At 35.9% G+C, this 21,409-nt stretch overlaps 1 protein-coding gene across 3 annotated transcripts; it reads right to left on the bottom strand.

Moving 5' to 3' along the window:
* Positions 1-1,790: 1,790 nt before the first annotated feature.
* On the bottom strand, positions 1,791-12,939 carry WYR (inner centromere protein, ARK-binding region protein). 3 transcript variants are annotated; one of them, XR_016042179.1, is made up of 9 exons: positions 12,599-12,939; positions 8,371-10,754; positions 6,553-7,606; positions 4,604-4,953; positions 4,255-4,455; positions 3,550-3,725; positions 2,816-2,907; positions 2,298-2,444; positions 1,791-1,965 (listed from the first exon to the last, which is right to left on the bottom strand). XR_016042179.1 is itself a non-coding variant. In XM_088849040.1 (8 exons), exons 1-8 carry the CDS (start codon positions 12,780-12,782, stop codon positions 2,377-2,379), a joined length of 4,509 nt encoding a protein of 1,502 aa, XP_088705166.1. In that variant the 5' UTR covers positions 12,783-12,939; the 3' UTR covers positions 2,131-2,376. The 3 variants fall into 3 exon arrangements, 1 of the variants encoding a protein (XP_088705166.1); XR_016042180.1 differs by having other exon boundaries at positions 2,326-2,444; XM_088849040.1 differs by lacking the exon at positions 1,791-1,965 and having other exon boundaries at positions 2,131-2,444.
* Positions 12,940-21,409: the final 8,470 nt, after the last annotated feature.

Genomic DNA, 21,409 nt, shown 5'->3' with positions numbered 1-21,409 from the left:
GCTTGCACACAACTTTTAAAATGGACACCGTTAGCATGGGGCCAAGCCCGCACATGTAGAAATGCGGGCTTGGCAATAAATAAAATTTGAGACTAATTTTTTGAGAATATATAATCTTAAAAATGGAGATCATGGATATGAAAAAAAAAAATTGAAAACCAAAAATAATAATTATATAAAGAAAACATTTGGACCATTAATTACGATTATTTTTAGATGGACCACATATTTGCATCCATGGACCTCTGGACCGCATTTTGTTTTTCTTACTCGATTGTCACTTCATTGGATAGAATCCCCGCTTCTTCTCATTGTTACAGTTAAGCATGTACATTATTGTTTGTTACACCTGAACACTAGCTTGCACCCATAGAGGAAAGCTAAGTACTTCTAAAATGCGCTCGGCACACATTAAGTGAGATGCAAGAAATGTATATAATAAAACTGTTTCCATTAATATGTGAAATCGGGTGATTGGGCGTGTATCATAGACCATGCTCAAAATTTCTATTTTTTCTTTTGAGATTTGTGGCACACCCCAGATTGTTAAATTTCACATCTAAAAGTGCCTTTAGCCTATTTGTATCAAATATAATTGGTCAGTATAAAATCCCATTTTAAAATCTCTCGTAAGGCTTATGTTTACGAGAGAGAAACAACATAATAAAACAACACAATTTTTGGCATTATATTTGACAATCCTCTTTAATGGCAAAATTTCTAATCCCAATTATTCATCTAAAGTGAGCAAACTCCTCTTCCAACAATGGTTTTGTGAAAACGCTACAAGATAATTCATTCGTAATCTACTGGATGTGGGATAAAGTGATACAAGATTTTAAATGTATCTTGTTCTTCCATAAAATATCAGTTTCTTTCTCATTGCAATAGTGGGATGTTGATGACAATAGACTCAGGTTATATTTTATTGCTCATGCTTCATATCTTGCAAGATTCTTTTGGTTTTATTTAAAATACGTAGCTGCTACTACAATGTTATAATACTCTTTTAAGTTTCAAAAAACACAAGGAATAACTCAATATACACAAGATAAAGCGACAGAGACAGAGACAACGACAAAGGTTAAAGTGAAGATGTTATAGCTCAAAGGCTTATGCACACTCTTTAGATTAGCTTGTGCCTATTTATAGGTTTTACAAACGGTTTACGAACCACCCATTGGAAAATAACTATTGTCCAGTTTAAAATAACTTTCCACTAATAATAACTATCCACATACATTACATTTAGAGAGAGAATAAAAGATAACTACTATCATTAATCCATAATTAACATGACTTCACTTAGAGAGAGAGAGGGAGAAAGAACTACACACTCCTAATTATTCTTCCAAGTCCTCTCCATATTTCAACTTAAAGATAGATTTTGGATCCAAAGTTTAAACGTTGGTAGTCTAGACAATGAAGATCATAAATATGAAAAAGATTTGATAAATTTAAAAATAATCATTTTTCCTTCACTAGGATCATTTGATTATTTTTTATTTTTATATGCATTTTTAAAAATTATTTAACTGGTCAGACCATCGGTCGAACCAGTTTGAATCGGACCAACGTCTTCACTAGTTCAATTGCCGGTCTCATCCTGATGAGGTTGATTCATACAATATTGTCATTAATATTATAACTTAAATAAAAAACCCATACAAACCACATAGCTAAAACTTCACCGGGAGTCTTTTTGGATTTGATGCCACAAAACTAGAAAACCGTAACCGAAAGTGCTCAATAAGATATTGTTATGGAGTAAGTGGAACCCTTAATAGCTCTTTGAGTGACAAACAAGGGCCAGCTTTGCCATTAATGGAAATTTTAATAACAGTAACAGATTTACAAAACTGACCTGACATTCTGCGCAAGATAATATTACCAAGGGAAATACAACGATCAGTCTTCAAGCCCTCATCTTGCTAGTACAAAAAAGCTTGCTTATCAACGAAATTCCTACAAATTAAGAAGAATATCAACAAAAATAATTTCATACATGATAATTATCGGTGTTGTAAACTGGACTGGACTGGACTAAATAAATTTGATGGCCCCCCCCATAACTTTTTAAAGTATATCATTTGCAGCACCATGCACCAGCAATCTTAGGTTTCCCTGATATTTATCCTTTTAATCCATGGTAGCATCTTCCATTAAATCCCCATATTTTTTTCAGTTTATTCTTACATATCTGATAATTAGTAGTCATCAGTTCTTTCATTCAATCTTGAAATAAAACAAATGACAAAATAAAGCCAATACAACACAAAATCCTCTCAATAGGTTACCTACGATAGGCCAAAAATGGCATATTACCCAGCATTGTCAACTTGCATCATGAACTTTTATAACTGCTCTTGCTTCTGCTCAGTAATCACCATCTTCATCATGATCACTGAATTCACTCCAAGTGCTGATCCGACGACTCCCATAAACTACAAATGAAAATGAAGACATTCATCTGCTAATTTATGTGGCCATTTGAATAGAATCAAGACAAACCTTAGAAACATAAGAATGTAATATAAATGCAATAACAAAAGAAAACCATTGTTCATTGGGGTTATCACCACATTAAAATAGTGGATGGTCATGAAAAGAGAGGGACCAAACTTTGGGCCACATCCTTTTCTGATGGTTCTCACTCACTCTTTATAAATGTCCATCAAGGTTATGGCGATAATGGATTATGAGTTTACCTCAATAACTAGTCAATTGGATTATAATATACTACCACCAAATAAATTCCGGACACAAGAAGCCGCAGATTTCTTTAGTAGGAAATTAAAAATCAAATAGAAATTACCTTCACTCAAATCCCCACATTTAGCACGAAGAAATATTTTATCTGGGTCTGTATTCTGCTGTTTGATAACCATCAGATTCACGTTCTCTTTCCTGCCATACCAGGGTAACATTCTCAATCAATATAAACACCAAACACCATACCCAAAGCACTATATATTAGCAAGAGGCAGGTGCCATGCACGTCTCTTTACGGGGATTACAATCTCCAGATTGTAAAAGCATATATAAATAATTTATTTCCCAAAAACAGAATGCCTCAAATTTGGTAACAAAGGATGATTTTTCCAACGAAGATAATTACCTTGGTAATAGGAGATAATTATCCTTCAAAGAAGAGTTTCCTTTACAGTTAGAATTCTTATTACATATTTCAATTACTTATTTCTTATTACTTATTACAATTAGAGTTTCCTTTAGTATATAAAGGGATAGGGATTAAATTGGATTAGGAGGTACATTGCTCTAAATTCCCACTTGGTGAGTTGGAGAGGTCCTTTTAATAGGTAGCCTACCCTAAAGCCTATCTCTCCCTAAGGCCCAGGTCTACTTGAATGCCACATGTCCCTGGCTTCAACTGTGATTTGGCATATGTAGAAGATATACCAAGAATTTCAAATAAGCTTGAAAATAGCCACCTCTCTCTCCCCCTCTCAACCCCCAAAAAAACCCCAAAAAAGAAAAAAAAAACACCCAAAAAAAGGAAAAAAGAAAAGGGATGATCCTATTCTTCACCTGGCCCAAGAGGGTATATGTTTCCTTGGATAATTGTCTTCTTCTTCTTCATCATCTTCTTCACAGTCTGAGTCCTTGTAAGGTGTGATCTCATATGACGCGGAAACATTCAGTTCTTCTTTGTTAAAAGTGTCATCCTTACTCGTAGTACCTAAACCATTTAAAGTAGTTGCGATCTGGACAGAAATGACAAGCCAGTCAATACAGGCGATCCCAAAGTTGCCCATCAAGAGAAGTTTATAGCAGTTTGTCTGAAATTAATATTTGCAGTAGTGCCTTAGAAATATGACTTGGTATGAATTGGGCAAACTAAGAAGTTTCCAACCAGCTTATGTTAATAAGATGATTGGCAGATATCACGAATAACACAACTTAGAAGTCTCAAAACTTTTTCAAAACTAAGTTATTCTCTGAGTTGCTAAAAAAAAACGGAAAATGTCCTTCAACATAAGCCATATACCTCAAACAAAATCTCTGAATTTATCAATAGAAAATGAAACAAAGTTATATGATATTAGCTACCACAATTAAATTTTTACAACCAAGAGACAATTTTAATTTTCAAGCACAGGAAAGAAGTGTTTCACAAACATAGTTACTACTTAGCGTAAATGCCTTAAGCATTAGGGGGTCACAGATTTAGTTAAAGCTTCATAAGGTAACACATTCACGGTTTTAGTTCGGGTTTAGACAACAATATGTTACCTCTCCAATGCCAGGCGGCTCAAGGAAAAAGTTGAGATTCCCAGATACACTACTTGTATGCCTGCTGTCTACTTTTGAAGTCTTTCTACCCTTAGTTTCCAGTTCCCTCTTCTTGCGAGCGGTCATTTCTCTTTCCTTTTCCATCCTCTGTCGTTTCTTTGCCCCTGCAGCCAATTCTTTTCTTTTGTGTTCCTTCTCTTCCTACACAAAACAAGTATTTTAATCATAAAATTATTATTTTTGATAATTTCATATCGACAAATTTATTACCAAAAGATTTTACCAAAATCACATATATTACAGAAAGTTTGCAATATAAAATCCTTTCTGGAAAGAATAAAAGAAATACCATAGCTTTGCGTTTTTGCTCCTTGTCCTCTTTTTCTAACCGCAACCTCTCTTCAAATTCTCTCCTCTGCCTCTGAGCATCTTCAATGCACTTCCGTTTTCTCTCTCTTTCTCTCCTTTCATCTTCTTCTCTCTGTCGTTTTTTGGCAGCTGCTTCAGCTTCCCTCCTCTTCCTATCCTCCTCAAGCTTCTTCAGTTTCTCCTCCTTTGTTTTGAGATTCTCCTGCTCAATCTTTGTCCTTTCTAGCCTAGCAGCTTCTTTCCTCAATTTACGCTCATTCTCCTTCTGTTCTTCCAACCTTTTTGCAGCCTCAGCAGCCTCTAGAGCCTTCACTTTAATGTCCCTCTTACCTGATAATAAAACCAATGCAAACCTCTCATACAATCAAGGGTTGGTTGAGGCGAGGACACCCCCCTTTCTCATAAGCATTTATCAACCGTTTCATCAGTGCTTTGTTTCTTTCCTTTGCCTTTCTCATATAATTTTTGTCTTTTGTTTCTACACTTCTTCTGATTTTAATCAGACAATGAGTTCTTCGTAAAGCATTTCAGTATTATAGTTCTCTAACTCTTTTTTTTTTTGGTAGGGTATTTCAGTTGTAGGAATCAAACTTGAGATGTAGTGTCACTAATATCAACTACCAATCTCTCAAACCCAAGCCCAATTCCTAGTTCTCAACTTCATTAAACACACATGTAAGAGCCTCATTCTAGCCTAACAAATTGGCATTCTTGATATAAATGGGCTGAGCAAGGATAAAGCAAATGATAACCATAAATTTCAGAATATTTTTATTTTACTTATAAAATTTAATCTTGATGATTAAAAAATTTAAGAAAATAAAACTTCACAATAATTCCCTCAAACCACATAAAGCTTGTAATTTCTGTTATCTTCTTATGGTCCCCTGACAAGAACAATTTCTTCAGGTCTCATCTATCAACATTAAAATTATTGACTTTACACAGTCATTTCCATTATTTAGTGATAATCCTTGGATGCTTTGTATCCAATCCCACCTCTAGTAACATCAAGTTTTGCCACACAAGTATAGATTGATTGGTAAAGGAAAGCTGTGCAATAAATGAGTTAATCCGCAATTTCCCTATTTCGCCAATGCTGCCCTACCGCCAATGGCAAATCCTGTTTGCCAGGCCCTTACAGCATAACGAGAATCTTTAAAAGGGTGCGGTTTGTATAAATTGTCAACCTTAGAAAATCAAAATAAGGTGAACCTCTAAATCTTGCTAAAAGATGTAATTTGAATGCTGAAAACTCTTATGGTGGCCTAAAAATCAATGTTCACCCCTAATTATGGAATTTAAAGATCCAAAAATGATGTAGATCAAGCAGATCTATAAACATTTAAAAACTATGAAAATGGAGAGTCCAGATATTGTATTTCAAGTTGCACTATTTTTAAGAAATAAAATCCTTTTTTTCGATACCATACGTCTTGATATTGTATTTCAAGTTGCACTATTTTTAAGACATAAAATCCTATTTGTTTGATACCATACATCTCAAGGTCGAGATGATGAGATGTCGAGATGATAAGTTATAGGGTTTTCCAATGTCGTAACAACCTTTTCTGATGGATCCTTGAGGTGAACCTTATTCTACAGTATAAGGTTCACACCTTAAATAAACTTTTCCCACGTTTAAAATGCCGCTTTTTGAACCTCCTTTACAATTAAGAAGATGGGGGGAAGGAAAAAAAGAAAAAGAAAAAAATAACTCTTTCCAAAAATATTGGCCAAAACCAAGTAAAGGGGTAATCCTATTCGAAACTAAAATTATGGGATAACATTGTTAACCTGTTGCAAGCAGAGAGTTAGGTACAAAAATTAACAAAACAATATCACCAAGGCCACAAACAAATATATAATCACATCGCAGAGAAGAAATAAACTACCCCATTCATCAAAATAAAAAAGAAATCAACTTACCTGTCAAAATTGCAGGTGCTGTTTGCTTTTGCTGGACAAGTGGAATAAACGAGGAGATGCTTGATACAATATTGTTACGCTTACTATGCTTTTCTTGTAAAATCTCACTTCCTATTCCTTCACTTGAGCGAGTTGCCAATTTTGACTTACCAGACTCATTTTGCAAGATGCTTGAGGAATTCCGTGTGCTATATCTATGTTGCAAAGAGTTTGTGTTCTCCTTGTCTGCTATAGAGATTTTCTTATGACCGTCTTTACCCTTCCTGAGCTCTTGGTTCTCCTCCATTTGCTGCCCAATAAAGTTAGATCCCCTATCAACAAAGTCCACACAAAATCTGCCAAAACACTTCGCTGCCGGGGTCAAAATTGAAGAATTACAAGATATTGATGTAATATCTTGAAGTGGCTTACGATCACTTGAATCCTTTCTCTCTCTTGACTTAATCCGTTTATGGGTTCTCTCCGAATCCTCAACAACTTGAACATCCTGTTCACCAGTACTGGTTTCTTCTTCAATTCTAAAACACGTAGAAGGTTTCATACCAACTATTCTTTCTGCGCTTTTACTTATGGACATAGAAAGGTCTTTACTAGAAATTCTTCCAACTGAAGGAGTGGAAGAAGCTGGGCTCTTGACATTCCACCCGAATCGTGAACTTGAAGATGAAATACGATAAGGATCAGACCTACCCAATGAGGTGGACCTTGCTGCACATGGTTTACTGTCAAGCATCACCTCATCAGTTTCACAAACTTGCTCGTCACAGTTATACAAATGGGCATATCCATTTCTTAAGTACATGTGCTCCAAAAGCCCATTAGGTAAGGACTGGCAAACCTCTGGTGTATGAGATTTAGGCAATGGGGTAAGGAAGCTGGTAGAATTACGCAGCTCGATAGAACTAATTCGTGCTCTTTTAGAGTTCGGCATTTCAAACTCTCCATTTTCCAGGGGCTCCACAAAGCTGAACCCTTCAAGCTCGGGTATGGCCTCATCAGCATCAAGGGAACCATTTTCACACTGTGGGGAACTCCTTTCCTCCAAATCGCTTTCCTGGAAAGATATAGCACCTTAAAATTGTTAGATATAAGATAACTTTGTGCATCCATGTGTGCTTTTTCACAGGTTGATGTAAGGAAAATACAATGAAATGATGGCTGGAGATGCTGAGAGTAGTACCCATCGTTACAGCCATGTCCTTTACTGGAGGATCCTTCCCCCCACCATCTCGATCCATTGTTTCAATGGACACTAATAACCCAATATGGGTTTTACCTACTCCTCTGAGTATATGACCAATGAAATCATTTACATTTTTGGCTTAACCTTTAGTCAAAGTAAAATAGAAGAAAGAATCCTTTCCACATGCATAACGAACAAATGGCCTACATATGTTTCAAACAACCAAACTGCAATGAGATAAAGGAAAATAGAAAGTATACAAATGAGATAAAGGAAATTAGAAAGTATACACTTTTTGCTTTTCTTTAAAGAAAAGCACTAAAGCAAGTAATACATCATTAGGAAACTATTAAAGAATTGTTTAGAGGAAAAAGACCTACATAGTCCTTAGTGCACCTAATTCATTCAACCCCACAAAAAAGAACTAAAAAAAAACACAGCTTGGCAACTTCAACCATAAAATGGAAAATCTAATTCAAACTTCCAAAAGAAAAAATAAAACAAGAAATATTGAGCGGTATCGCCAAAACATAAATAAAAAATTTAATAATATGAAACAAAAATACACATGAAAAGAAAAGTGAAGCAAATATAAAAGGAAAGCATAAAAGAAAAAAATAAAGAGAAAAACTTACAGCTTTAGCTGGAAAGTTCAAGCAAGCTGACTGCAACTGTGAAAAAACTCTCCCTCTAGACCTTCTCAATCTTGGTGAAGTTATAAAGCCCTTCATTCGCTCTTTCTCTCTCTTCCTTCTCTTATACTGAGGCCATGATGCTTCATTGTCTACTAAAATTTGAGCAGAACAAGAAGTTCTCTTCAGTGTTTCAGATAATTTACCCTCTTCTGATGTGGCAGAAACATTCAAGGACAGGACCCCTTTGAGTCCAACAGATTTGGGTAACAATTCAGACAGAACTTTTTTGGAAGACCCCATGGTTTCAGTTCTCTGTAATCCGATCATTTGATCCTCTTCTAAAAACTTCCTCTTTAAAGATCCCACATTCACAAACTCTTGCTCCCAACCTTCTGAGAAGGAGCCTGCCTGGTTCAAACAAGAAGCTTCCAAGCCCCCATATATCTGTTGTTCATGCTCAGCCAAGGAATCAGGTCTATGCCCAGTTGCTTCATTTGAAGTAAATAAATTCCAACCATAAATCTCATCTCCTTTATCTTGAAGGACTGCTTTTTCCTTCAGTTCAAACCCGGAACGCAAAGTTCTAAAACCCGCTGGTTCGGGAACTACAAGTTTTGCTCTCGGAGAACTAGCAGAAGCTGCAGAAAAACGTTTCTTTCTACTATTTGAAATGTTCTCCGATGTAACTAAAACCTCAAACTTAAGATCCGATGGAGCAGTAGCACAAGTTTGAACATTACCAGGCGCTTTCTTCTTGGACTCAAATACTTTTTGATCCGCCGGTGTGGCAGCAACATCAATGGACAGGGCTCCTTGGACTTCAACAGTTTTGGATAATGCTTCAGACTGTTCTTTCTGTGGAACTCCCCAGGATTCTGCTCTTTGTAGCCCAATCGTCTGCATCTCTTCTGGAACCTTCCTGTTTGGAGTTCCCAACTGCAAAATCTCTGGCGCACTGCCCTCTGAGAAAGAGCAATTCTGGTTCAAACTGCACTCGTGCAAGTCAGCACAAGCCAGTTGTTTAGATTCAGCTGAGAAGTCTGCATTATTACGAGTTCGTTCATTTGGGTTTGATATATTCCTCCATGAACCCTCTGACCCATTAGCTTGAAATTTTGAATTTTTCTTCAGCTCATGCCCAGACTCACAGAAATTTCTCCATTCTACTGGTTTTGGAACCTTAGATTTTTCTTCATCATTGGCATTACTAGAGGAATGGGTTTCTTTTCCAGCACTTGAAGTGCTCTTGACACTGAATGTAACTGAAGCCTCAAGCTTAATCTCTTCATCCCGGCCCTCTAATCGAATGCCAGCCTGGCTCAAACTGCATTCCGCCAAGTCATCAAATACCAATTGTTTAGGTTCAACCAGGTAATCCAGTCCACAGACAATTGGTTCACTTGAGTTGGATAGACTCCTCCTCGAAACCTCTTCTCCTTGGGCTTGAAGCTCTGGTTCATTCTTCAGTTCAGGCCTAGAAAGTGAAGCTCCACATCCCATTTGTTTCATTACCTCAAACTTTGTTCCATGATCAGCATTAATAGAACAATCATGATGGGTCTTCTGTTTGGATTTTAAAGAGTTACTCACATGTGAAAGTGAGACCCCCTTTTTAAGCTCTGGTGGTTGAATGGCCAATTGGGTTTCTGTTGCTGCTAGACTTGCTATTTTATCCTCGCATTCTATCTTCTGCAGAGCTGATCTATACCGAGTCATCCTACCAGTGTATCCCATTGTGCCAGTAGAAGAAACACTGGTTTGATTCTTGGATTTAGCTTTCACACTGTTTCTAATCTCCAGGGCACGTTGCCTTGATCTAGACCTTGTGATCCTTCCCTCTTTAGGCTCAGGTAGTTGAATGGCCAATTGGGTCTCTGTTGCTGCTAAACTTGCTCTCTTATCCTGGCCTTCTATCTTCTGCAGAGCTGATCTATACCTAGTCATCCTACTTGTGTATCCCGTTGTGCCTATAGAAGCCACACTGGTTCGATTCTTAGATTTAGCATTCACACTGTTTCTAATCTCCAGTGCCCGTTGCCTTGATCTAGACCTTGTGATCCTTTCCAGTGGGGTTTCAGGTATCACACAACTGTCAAAAGTTGGGTCTTTCATGATCTGAAAAGGAGAATTCCTAGGGTTTTTAGGACCACTTCTTGAGAGTTCTTGTAAATTTTCACTTTCTGGTAGTTGAGTTCTGGCATCCACTTGGCTTTGTTTGATATTTGAGCCACCTCTATTTGAATCGCAAGTTTCTGTAAATTGCCCATGGTCTGCCATGCTAAATGGCCTGCTTTGATAGGCATAATGGTTCATGGATGGAAAGAACACATTGGGCTTTGGAGGTGGGAAAAGAAGGCCTGGTATCAGATCTTCACTGTTTAACTCTGACAAATTTTCAGAATAATCAGAAAAGAAAAACAACACAACAATTGAGTTTCCAACTTATCCAAGTGAAAAAAGAAATAATTCTTTGGCAAACTAAGAAGTGTTCTTAAGATAATAAAGCCACAAACAACTTTTAATTTGAAGTTAACAAAAGAATGTGGGTCTGCAAAATCAAACATGCTAGGTCATAGAGTTATACAACTGGAAGGTTCACAGAATTAGTAAAGATAGACTAGAAACAGGATACAATGTGACAATAAATGGTTTGGATATACCAGTTTAACAACGACTATTTTTACTTATATTCTAATAGTCTCTTTCTCAAAAAAAAAAAGTTGCTGACATATGCTTTTGAATGAAAATACAGGAACTAAGAGAAAGAGTGTCAATTTTTTCAAAGAAATGCAAAAGAAGTAAACTGGAGAGATAAAAATACAACATAGAGACAAAGGGAGAGAGAAAATAGAAGGTTCAGATATTTGAGTTCTATATTGCAAATTAATTCTTACGGAATAAATTTTCTTTGAGAATGTTAACTTAATTCTTACAGAATAAATTCATAGTAGGTCAATTAAAGATCTAGTTTTGAACTGCTCAATCTAGGAAATGGAATTCCATCTGTAAATTAATTTGACCATACAAATGTCCTGGATAGCCACAATGCAAGAAGACTAAGACAATGAAGGGCATTGAACAACTAGATGGTGGAATGAATCAAGTTGATAAAATTTAATTTACTTCATGGTTTATAGTTGCATATTACAGAAAATAACCATAATTCAGAAACTTCAATGAGGAAAAGGAAATACAATATCACAAGGAACTCAAGGTGGCATATGGCTGAATAAAATCCCGAAGTTCCCTGAATAATTTGGCATTTTCCATGCAAGATCATTTATGATCTTTAGTTCGCTTGTACAGTAATATAGTGTAAAACAACAAGGACTGCCTGAAGAATTTTAGACAGAGAAAGGATACTGCCATGAAAATGAAGAATAGCAGATAAAAAAATCGTGGATCAACTGCCATGGCTACATTTCTTCAATACCGTCGAAAATTCAGCAACTAGCAGGACTATAGAAAAATATAAAATAATGATTTATATCGTGAAAAACTGATAAACAATAGAATTCAGAGAAATCAGAGGAAAAATCTCAGAAATGGCTCAAGCCCCAACGACTTTCATTTTGGAAATGTATAGAGCCGCAAATTCCATGAAACCCTAGAAACCATAAAAAATGATTGAAAACATCAATAATTGCTGTTCAGAGAAATCAGAGCAAAAATCTCAGAAATGGCTCAAGCCCCAACGACTTTCATTTTGGAAATGTATAGAGCCGCAAATTCCATGAAACCCTAGAAACCATAAAAAATGATCGAAAACATCAATAATTGCTGTTCAGAGAAATCAGAGAAAAAATCTCAGAAATGGCTCAAGCCCCAACGACTTTCATTTTGGAAATGTATACAGCCGCAAATTCCATGAAACCCTAGAAACCATAAAAAATGATCGAAAACATCAATAATTGCCGCAAACCCCTTAACATTTCAGCGAAATTGAAAGCTAATCAATTTAAAAAACTTCGAAACCTTATGGTGTCTCAAGAAATCCCAACAAACACAGAATACCAATGATCCAGAGCAATACCCAAAAACCCTAAAAGTTTTCAGAAAAAATGGCCAAAATTCCCCAAGCATGTCCATAATAATCTGGAGAAAACCAAATAGAAATGCTTATAAACCCACTTTTTCTCTAACCATGCAAAGCTGTAACGAGAACCCACCATGAAAAAACTGAAAAACAAAGTACAAAGAAACAAAGAAAAATGGGAAACAGAAATACCTTTTGGATCTTTATTGGCAGTCCATGATTCACCATTAAGAAGCCAAGAAGGTGGCTTAATCCCCTTGAGAAACAAAGAGGAGGCCATAGCTTGAGTGAACAGTTTCTGCTGCTGCTCAAGCTGAGATAGTAGCCATTTTTCCCTCTCAAAGATCTGATACAACAACAACTCAACATTCGCCATCTCTGCATCAAATTAGCCCCAAAAATGGCCTTCAAAAATCTCCTCTCTCACTCTCACTCCCCTTTTTATCGCTCCCTTTTTTAAGCCATGAATTTAAGTTAGAACCAAACCGTTGCTGAGGAGAGAACCGAGTGAGAGAATTTCGAACTCTTAAAACAGATACATGAAAGGATCTCTGCATTGGATTTATATCATTATTACCAAATGGTCCCGTTTCCAAGATAATTTCGGTAATACCCTTTAATCCAGATTCAAACATGGATACGATCGCACGTGAATCCCAACTTTACTAATCCACCCGTCTTTTTAATTCTTCCACGTGGTGAATTTTTTTTTTTGTTTTTTAAAAGTCAGGTTTTTTTCTGAGTTCCTAAACCCTAAACCACACTATTCTAATAAAAAAAAACTAAACTATAGTCCACACCTAAACCATAGTCCAGCCGTATATATATCATAGAACCTGTAAGAAACTGGAACCCAAATAAATCGGTCCTGAAGGATAGAAAATATTACAAACTACTTAACGAGAAACTTAAACGGATTTGTTCTCATAAAATCTCACCAAATCAAGAATCCTAAAAACTATTGCATATGTTTGGACCAATAAGGGCCTGGACCACAATAATCCGGATCGACCAAAATACTTCGGTTTGATGATATGGCAACTTTTTGGCTTATAAAAGTCCTACAAGAAAAATCCTAGGCAAAACCTCCCCATAGTTTCATGATAATCCTAGATCGGGGAAACTTTTCTCCTTATTATTTGCTCTTCTTTTCCCTAAAAGCGTTTCAAATGGCCTCCTCTTGTTTTCCCTAATTTGTAAACATTTATTTTGGTTTTATGCGGATCTAAGCTGAGTCGGCTAACAAAAATTTGAAGAAAAGATTTTTTTTGAGACAAATTTTCCATAAAAATTTAAATTGAAAATTTAGATATAAATCAAGAAACGGTGGGTTTTAAGTAGTCAGATTCGTCTCAAATTTCAAATTCTATATGTAAACATGCATTTTAACAACAAAAAAATTCATCAACTATGATAAATATGAAATTCAAGATGTGATATTGTGGCACCCCGCCGCTCTGACCACCTTGTCGTAAACCCATTTTTAACATAATTGACATACCACCCATATTTGTTGTTTACCTATGTGTCTGTGCACTAGGCAACTTCTAGAGAGATAGTTAGCACCAAAGGTGATAGTAGAGATGGTGAAAAAATGAGAGAGGGGTGAACACAATAGAAAGAGGGATGGGATATAGAGAACCTTGTGTTTGTTTTGCGGACACCGTATCTATAATATTTTTTATGCTTGTTGGTGTGAAGTGCAATGTTATTTTAGAGGTAACCTGAAGTAATGGCTTCAAAATAACATTAATTGATATCGTTTGGAAGCCGTAACTTTTTAATTATATTTGTCGGCTGTAAATTGAATTTACCATGATTTTTCCACAATAAAAGTAAGGGTTATCCCGATAAATTTAATTTATCTCGATAATATGGGTCTAGAAGATATTATTTATATAATAATAATATATAGCATTGGAAATTATTATGAAAACGATCAACTAAAAAATAAACTTTTTAATTTGTAAAGTATCACTTGCCTTCTCCTAATTGTTATCATTTTTTAAAGGTATAAATTTGGAAGAACCCCAAAAATTGCATAGACTATTTTAATTTTAGAAAATAAGAAATCAATAACTAAGAATTGTCTAAATTTTGAATTTTGGAACAACGTCTTGTTGAAATGGCTAGCGATTGTTTTCCTGCAATATTTATTCGCATACTAACTAATAAACAGAAAGAGACTTGCAAAATCAAAGCAAATGCCAGTTCCTGACAGATTGACAAATTGCTACCTGATCAGATAAAGAGAGTTTTTGAAATCCTCACTATTACTCGCTATTCACAAATTACGCAAATCTTCATAGAGCTAGATTTAAAGAACTTGTTAAAGAATAATGTAAGTACATATTTTTCATAATAATATTTAATTTCAATAAATTTAATGTTAGATAGAGTTTTGATAAATACCCAAAAAAAAGGAACAACCAATAATATCCCGGTAAAATTGTCAACAATAAATATCACGATAATGATAATTGTCACTAGAGCTAACTTATTGTATAGCCGTTGGCTTCCATAGTATGTGGAAGAAGAGTTTTTATTAGCCTCTCGACCACAAAAATAAACACACATCAAAGTCACTCATGAAAAATAAAGAAAAATCTAAAAACTATGGACTAACATCCTAAACAAGGAATATATATATATTTATGTGCTCATTGGGGAGCATGTTTTGTTGGAAAAATTACAAAAAAAAAAAAACCCTAAAAAGAGACTTTCTAAGCAATTTACCCCCAACCTAACTTTCTTAGCAACTTCCCCCAAAAAACGATATTTCCTAGCAAATATCCCAAATACAAAAGGTTTATTTTTTTGACGAAAATACCCTTCCCTTACATAACAAATCATTTTCATTTGAGAGGGCTGTCAACCGTTTAGAAGAGACGGTCCTGCTATTATTTTGCTGGAATGGGTGGTCCGGTGCTTAATTGTGACAGTCTGAGGATTATTTTATTGGAGAAATGAGCATTCCGACGTTTGCAGTCTGAAATTTTGAAGGGACAGTCCGGCGTTTTAAAGTGGCGGTACGCATTTTGAAGGGGCAGTCCGACATTTTAAAGTGGCCGTCCAGAGTTTTGGAGTGAGGCAGCCTGGCGTTTTACAAATGCGGTCTGGCGTTTCCTTTTATTGAGATCTGAAAATGATTTGTTACGTATGGGAATGGTACTTTCGTCAAAGAAAAATGAACTTTTTGTATTGGGGGTATTTTCGACATTTACTGTCCAACATTTTAAAGGGACAGTTTGACGTTTTAAATTGGCGATACGTATTTTGAAGGTGCAGTCCGACATTTTAAAGTGGCGGTCCGGTGTTTTGGAGCGGTCTGCCGTTTTGGAGTGAGGCAATCCCGCGTTTTACAAATGCGGTCTGGCGAAAATGATTTGTTATATATGGGAATGGTACTTTCGTAAAAAGAAAATGAACTTTTTGTATTGGGGGTATTTCTGACGTTTACGTTCCGATATTTTGAAGGGACAGTCCGGTGTTTTAAAGTGGTGGTACGCATTTTGAAGGGGCAGTCTGACATTTTAAAGTGGCGGTCCGGCGTTTTGGAGTGAGGCAGTCATGCATTTTACAAATATGGTGTGGCGTTTCCTTTTATTGGGATCCGAAAATGATTTGTTATGTATGGGAATAGTACTTTCGTAAAAAAAAAATAAACTTTTTATATTGGGGGTATTTGCTACAAAACATAGCTTTTGAAAAAGTTACTAGGAAAAGTTAGGTTGAGGGTAAATTGATTAGAAAATCCATAGGTTTTATGCAATTTTCCCTATTTTGTTTTAACAGTTCAAACCAAAGTTCGAGCAGGGGACTAATAGGAGAACGACCCAATCGTCCTACGGAAGTAGGAATTATCTCATGTTTTAGAGATAATGGCCAAGAAATGAAGAATAAGTAAAGAGTGTTGGGTTTATGTGGCCTTTAAAGGCCTTATGAGTGCTTGTAAAATGAAATGATATAGTGGAACATGAACTCAGTGGGAGTGTGGTCCCTCGTGGACCATACTAAGCAAACAATGGTTTGTTGATACCGATTTGTGCTTAACGATTTAGGCCAGTCGGTTGAGAAAAACCCATGTTACTTGGGCATGAAGAACAAACCGATGAGGGTTTATGGGTTAGCCCTTGATGAAGTTGGAGAACATGCCCGAATGAATGAGCCGAGAGACTGTGTGACCATTGTGTGTGATGGTGGCCTACTAAAACGGGGGCCAAAATCTCATCCATGTTCTATCACACGGCATGCATATTGATAGATCGTTCGGGAAAGCCAGATATCCACCTTTGGGTGAAGCGTATGCATGTGCGAGAGATACCCATATGCGCCATAGAGCTGTGGTCGCATCAGGTCGTGGTGACATTGACTCGTATCTAGGGCAGGACCTGTAATCGACAGACTGGGATTGCGACCCCTTGATTCAGCGACCTGACTTTGGTGACCCGCTAATGAGCCCTGCCTGGACTGTGGGTCATGGGAAACACTGGGTCGGTTCGATAAATCTAGTGTGGTCTGTAGTCCACAGTTGAAGGTAGAGTACCCCGTTATTACAGATTGGATTCCTAAAACCATATGGGTCTTTTTCCCATCATATTAATTTAATTGTGTTCATTTTATTATTGAAATGATTTTAGTTTTATTATTTGAATTTTTATGAATCTCTCAAGATTTATTTGTGATTTTTGGACTTATAAAAATACAGCTATTGTTTTTACAAAGTTATACAAATTCAAATATATATTTTATAGTGTTTTATTCAATTTTAATAATATATATATATTTTATAATATTTCATGGGGGCTCATAGTGCACATAGGCCCACCATGTGGCTTGTGGGGTGGGGGCCCACATGTGCCACAAAAGGGTGACACGTCCCACCCTATTTGGATTCTCTTGTTTGCTTTTAAGATAATGTTAATTTGATTTGTGGCATGTAGTCAAATCTTGGAAGGGATATATTGACTATAGCTTTATCTATTTTGTAGCAAGTTTGTTTTCAAGAGATATGGTCCATTTGAATTGATATAGATATTATCTTATTTATATTTGGTATTATTTATCTACTTGATATTATTTGACATATCCTTATGAAATATGTGACATGGATCGTGTAATTTTATAGAATGCATGATATTTATTTTATTTAAATATATTGATGGAAAAATGGTTTAGGAAATGGAGATAATGGTTCATGTACTTTCCATAATGTTGATGGCCCATTTATGGAATGGATGACTCAGATCTCACCGCACAAGTCACCATTGATCGACGGTTTATGTTCATTCTCACAATAAGAGGTAAGCTAAGGAAAATCCTAAGAAACCCTAATCTTATTCAAAACCTATAAAAATGGATTGTCTCTACCAAAAAATCTCTACACCTTATCTCTTGTACCTAATTCTCATCTTTCTCTCTCATATCCCAAAAATGAGTGTTTGATCTTTTTCTCTCACATTGTGAAAGAACTTAAGAGTGTAGGTCATGGAGTTTATCTCTCCTATCTCTCAAATATGGATTTACGGAGGGTTTAACAAAAAGAGAATCCATCTCTCTCAAACTAGGTTGCTAAGAGAATTCACCTAAGTTTGTGATCAAAGGGGTTCATGTTCCATTTGTGAGGCTTGGCCGAAATTTGTTTTCTCGGTTCGAGATTGAAGCTAGACCGTTAATCCCCTGCCATCGGATGGTGGTGACTCGGTGTGGGGTGTAATAAGCCCGGTTGAGATAATATCCGGCACTCTTCTTTTTCTTTTTTTTTGAAATCTTATCTTTTATTCTCAAGCATAGTGCATAGTTGTTTCAATGACATCAAGTTGTTTAGATCTTGGTTTTATTGTTATGTTGATTTTATTTTGAAATTTATCTTATTATAATAAAAACTACCTGTAAGTGATCTTTTGTCAAAAGAAAGGGGTGAAAAAAAAAAAATGTATCCCCCGATAAAAGATCACATATGTCTTTCTTTCAAAAAGTTTGTCTATAATTAACAACCACAGTTAAAGGTATGTTTCCTTGATCTAGAAAATATTAACATGTATAAATTGTGTTTCATACGTTTGTTCGGTACAACAACCTAGGTTAAAGGTACTTTTGGTTCATGCACAAATGTTTCCCATAAAATATTAACATTTGTAAATTATGTTTCATGTGTTTGTTCGATGCGTAATGTATATGCAAATAAATCCCATGGTAAAAAAAATTTACCATGAAATTGTTTAATTCATGGTAAAACAAAACCGCAGCTCTGGAGATTGCGATGCATGCTTTTAATACAAAAAATGTTACGGTCTATGGGTAACATTGTAATTAAGTAATAACATATTTGCAATTTATACAAAAGTACAGTTACATTTAGAAGAACCAAAATTTTATTAGTATAAATTATCTTCTGTCGATAATTGCACATGTACTTTCAACAAATGTGAAAGTTACTCCACAAAAACATTTTTTTAAAAAAAAGACAACAAATTTAGTAACCTTATTATTCCGAGGGACGGGTCTTATGGTCGTACTTCGAGCCGGTGGCACACTGGATCGGCCGGGTGATTCGCTTTTCAGATATCTTGTTTGGATCGACTAAATACTATTTAGATCACTTAGCACAATGGATTCTCCAATGTGAGAATTGGTCCAACAAATAAATAAATATTTTATTTTGAAAAAGAGTAATAATCCTACGAGACATTTTATGTGCATGTGTGTAGGACTTCAAAAAATCACCGTTAAATTTGGCACAGATTTCTAAAAAGTTATCACAAGGGTGTGAGACTTGACTTTTTTAGAGATATGTATCAAATTTAATAGTGATCCATTGAGGTCCTACATACAGAGACGGGGGAGGGTCTCACAAAATCATTTCTCTTTGGAAAATACAACTTTGAAAAGCTAAAAAACATACAATAGGTAGGATTACACAATTTACACACTCCAATCAACCGATTACCCGATACACTTGCCTAGTTTTTGATAGAACTAGGCAAGCCTATGGAAATCGAACCAACTCCTAGTTCCAACTAGGTACCCGGCCAGTCCCTACTAATTCCTAGTCCAGCTTGGTGCATCCTAAGGCTACAATTTTGAACAATCCTGCAAACAATTGGAAGGTAGAATTACAAATATGCCCCTATCTCATTCAGACATTGCTAATTGACTTTTAAGTTAAAGGCATGTTTATTTCTCCTGAAAACATTTCTCAAGATTGATGTGAAAATATTTTCACACTTAACTATATGGGAGAATTTTTTTCATCTGAAAATATCTCCTAATAAATATTTCTTGCGAACCAAACATGCCCTAAATCTGCACGCTTGGACCTCGAGTCCTGGACATTACTAAAATTTTCGCAAATACTCATATTTCAAGTCAAATCGGTAATATATTTGTTTCTAAGCAAATGTTTGTGATTGCACCACTTATAGTATTTTATTTTGTATTTTATTCTATAAATCATTTTGCAGTAATTCAGGGTGTATGAACCTCTCACCTAATAAAAATAAAAAAAACATTTCTCATAAAAAATGACCAAACCAAAGTAACCTTTTTAACTTGCATGGGTTTTTTGTTTTTTTAATAACTCTTTTTTGCTAGGTGTGCTCCAACAAGGTGAGGGCACAATCTTAATTTCATGAAAAAATTGTTCAGTTAAAAATTTTACAAAATAAAATTGTGTTTATGTGTAATATTTTGACTTCCCATCCATTAATGTCAGGTGACTAGGAACAAATAGGCTTTGGGCCGGGGCTAGTTTGGGCTAGGTTCGTGCCGGGTATTGGTAGGCCTAGTGTATTTTCAGTCGTGCCGGCGCTAGCCTCAGCCCGGCCCGGTCCAAACCAAAATTTCTCATAAGCTTTTTAAAATAAAACACTTTCCTACACTTATAAAACGCCCAGCCCAGCCCAATTTTTTAGTTTAGGCGTCATTGGCCAGATTTTGTGCCAGAGCCAAAATTTAATATTTGGGGCCTGGACTGGGCCGGCCCCCTTGCAAGAATTTGCACCAGGTCATGCCCGGCCCAATTTTTTGGTTTGGGCCTCATATTTTGTGCAAGGCCCAAAATTTAATATTTGAGGCCCGGATTGGGCTGGCCTTCCTAGCAAGAATTTGGGGCAGGACATGCCCGGCCCAATCCCGCGCCATTAACATCCGTGGGTGCATAGGCACGTCAAATTCACTTGTTTGGACATTAATTATGTGTGGGGTGCTAATAAACTTAGATGCAACGTACGCTAACTTAAAGATGAGTTTGTGAACTTCAAATGAATTAGGGAAGGAAGCATGCAAATAGAAACATGACAATGGGAAATCAAACTAGAAGATAAATAAAGTGCAACTATAAACACATAAGTGCAAAATGCATATTTGTTTTAAGAACACAAAGCAATAGAATGCTCATACTTAAATACCACTAAATCGAGACTCTCCTCTTCAATATAGGAAAAAACCCACTCCTCTCTCAGGAAACAATGCCAATAAAATCACACAAAACATTAAGCTATTTTGAAAATTGAAAATATTAGAAAAACCACACAAAACATTAAGACTTTTTGATATAAACCAAATATTTTACAAGACCAAAAAATCTAAAATTACAAAAAAATGTACTTTTCATCACATAGAATTATGAAGAAAATGAACAAAATAACCACACTCTAGAAAAAATTCCCACAGATCAGAAAAGTAAGTGCAACAAATGAACATGAAACACAAGTCAATCTCTCCCTCTAGAAACATAAAGCCCAAATCATGTACTCTTCCCCAATAGTTCTGAAAATAATTGAAAGCATATAGAAAGATACAAATAAAACAGGATAATATTTCCTTAAAAGAAAAGAAGTTCAAGGATTAAGAATAACAAGAGACAAAAGTTTGGGTGCTTTGATATATTGCGAAAGGGGTTTCCCTCAGTGCCATCATGTGGTGCACGAAGGAACAGAAGGCACGATGGAGACTCAGATAGATTTGGTTGGAATTCTTGATCTTTGTTAAAACATGGAGGTT

The sequence above is a fragment of the Amborella trichopoda genome, chromosome 10 (assembly GCF_054954075.1).
Source record: "Amborella trichopoda isolate Santa Cruz 75 chromosome 10, AtrichopodaSantaCruz75HAP2 v2.0, whole genome shotgun sequence".
Lineage (NCBI taxonomy): Eukaryota > Viridiplantae > Streptophyta > Magnoliopsida > Amborellales > Amborellaceae > Amborella > Amborella trichopoda.
The sequence above is the reverse complement of the archived record's forward strand: the minus strand, read 5'-3'. Positions and strand labels throughout refer to the sequence as shown.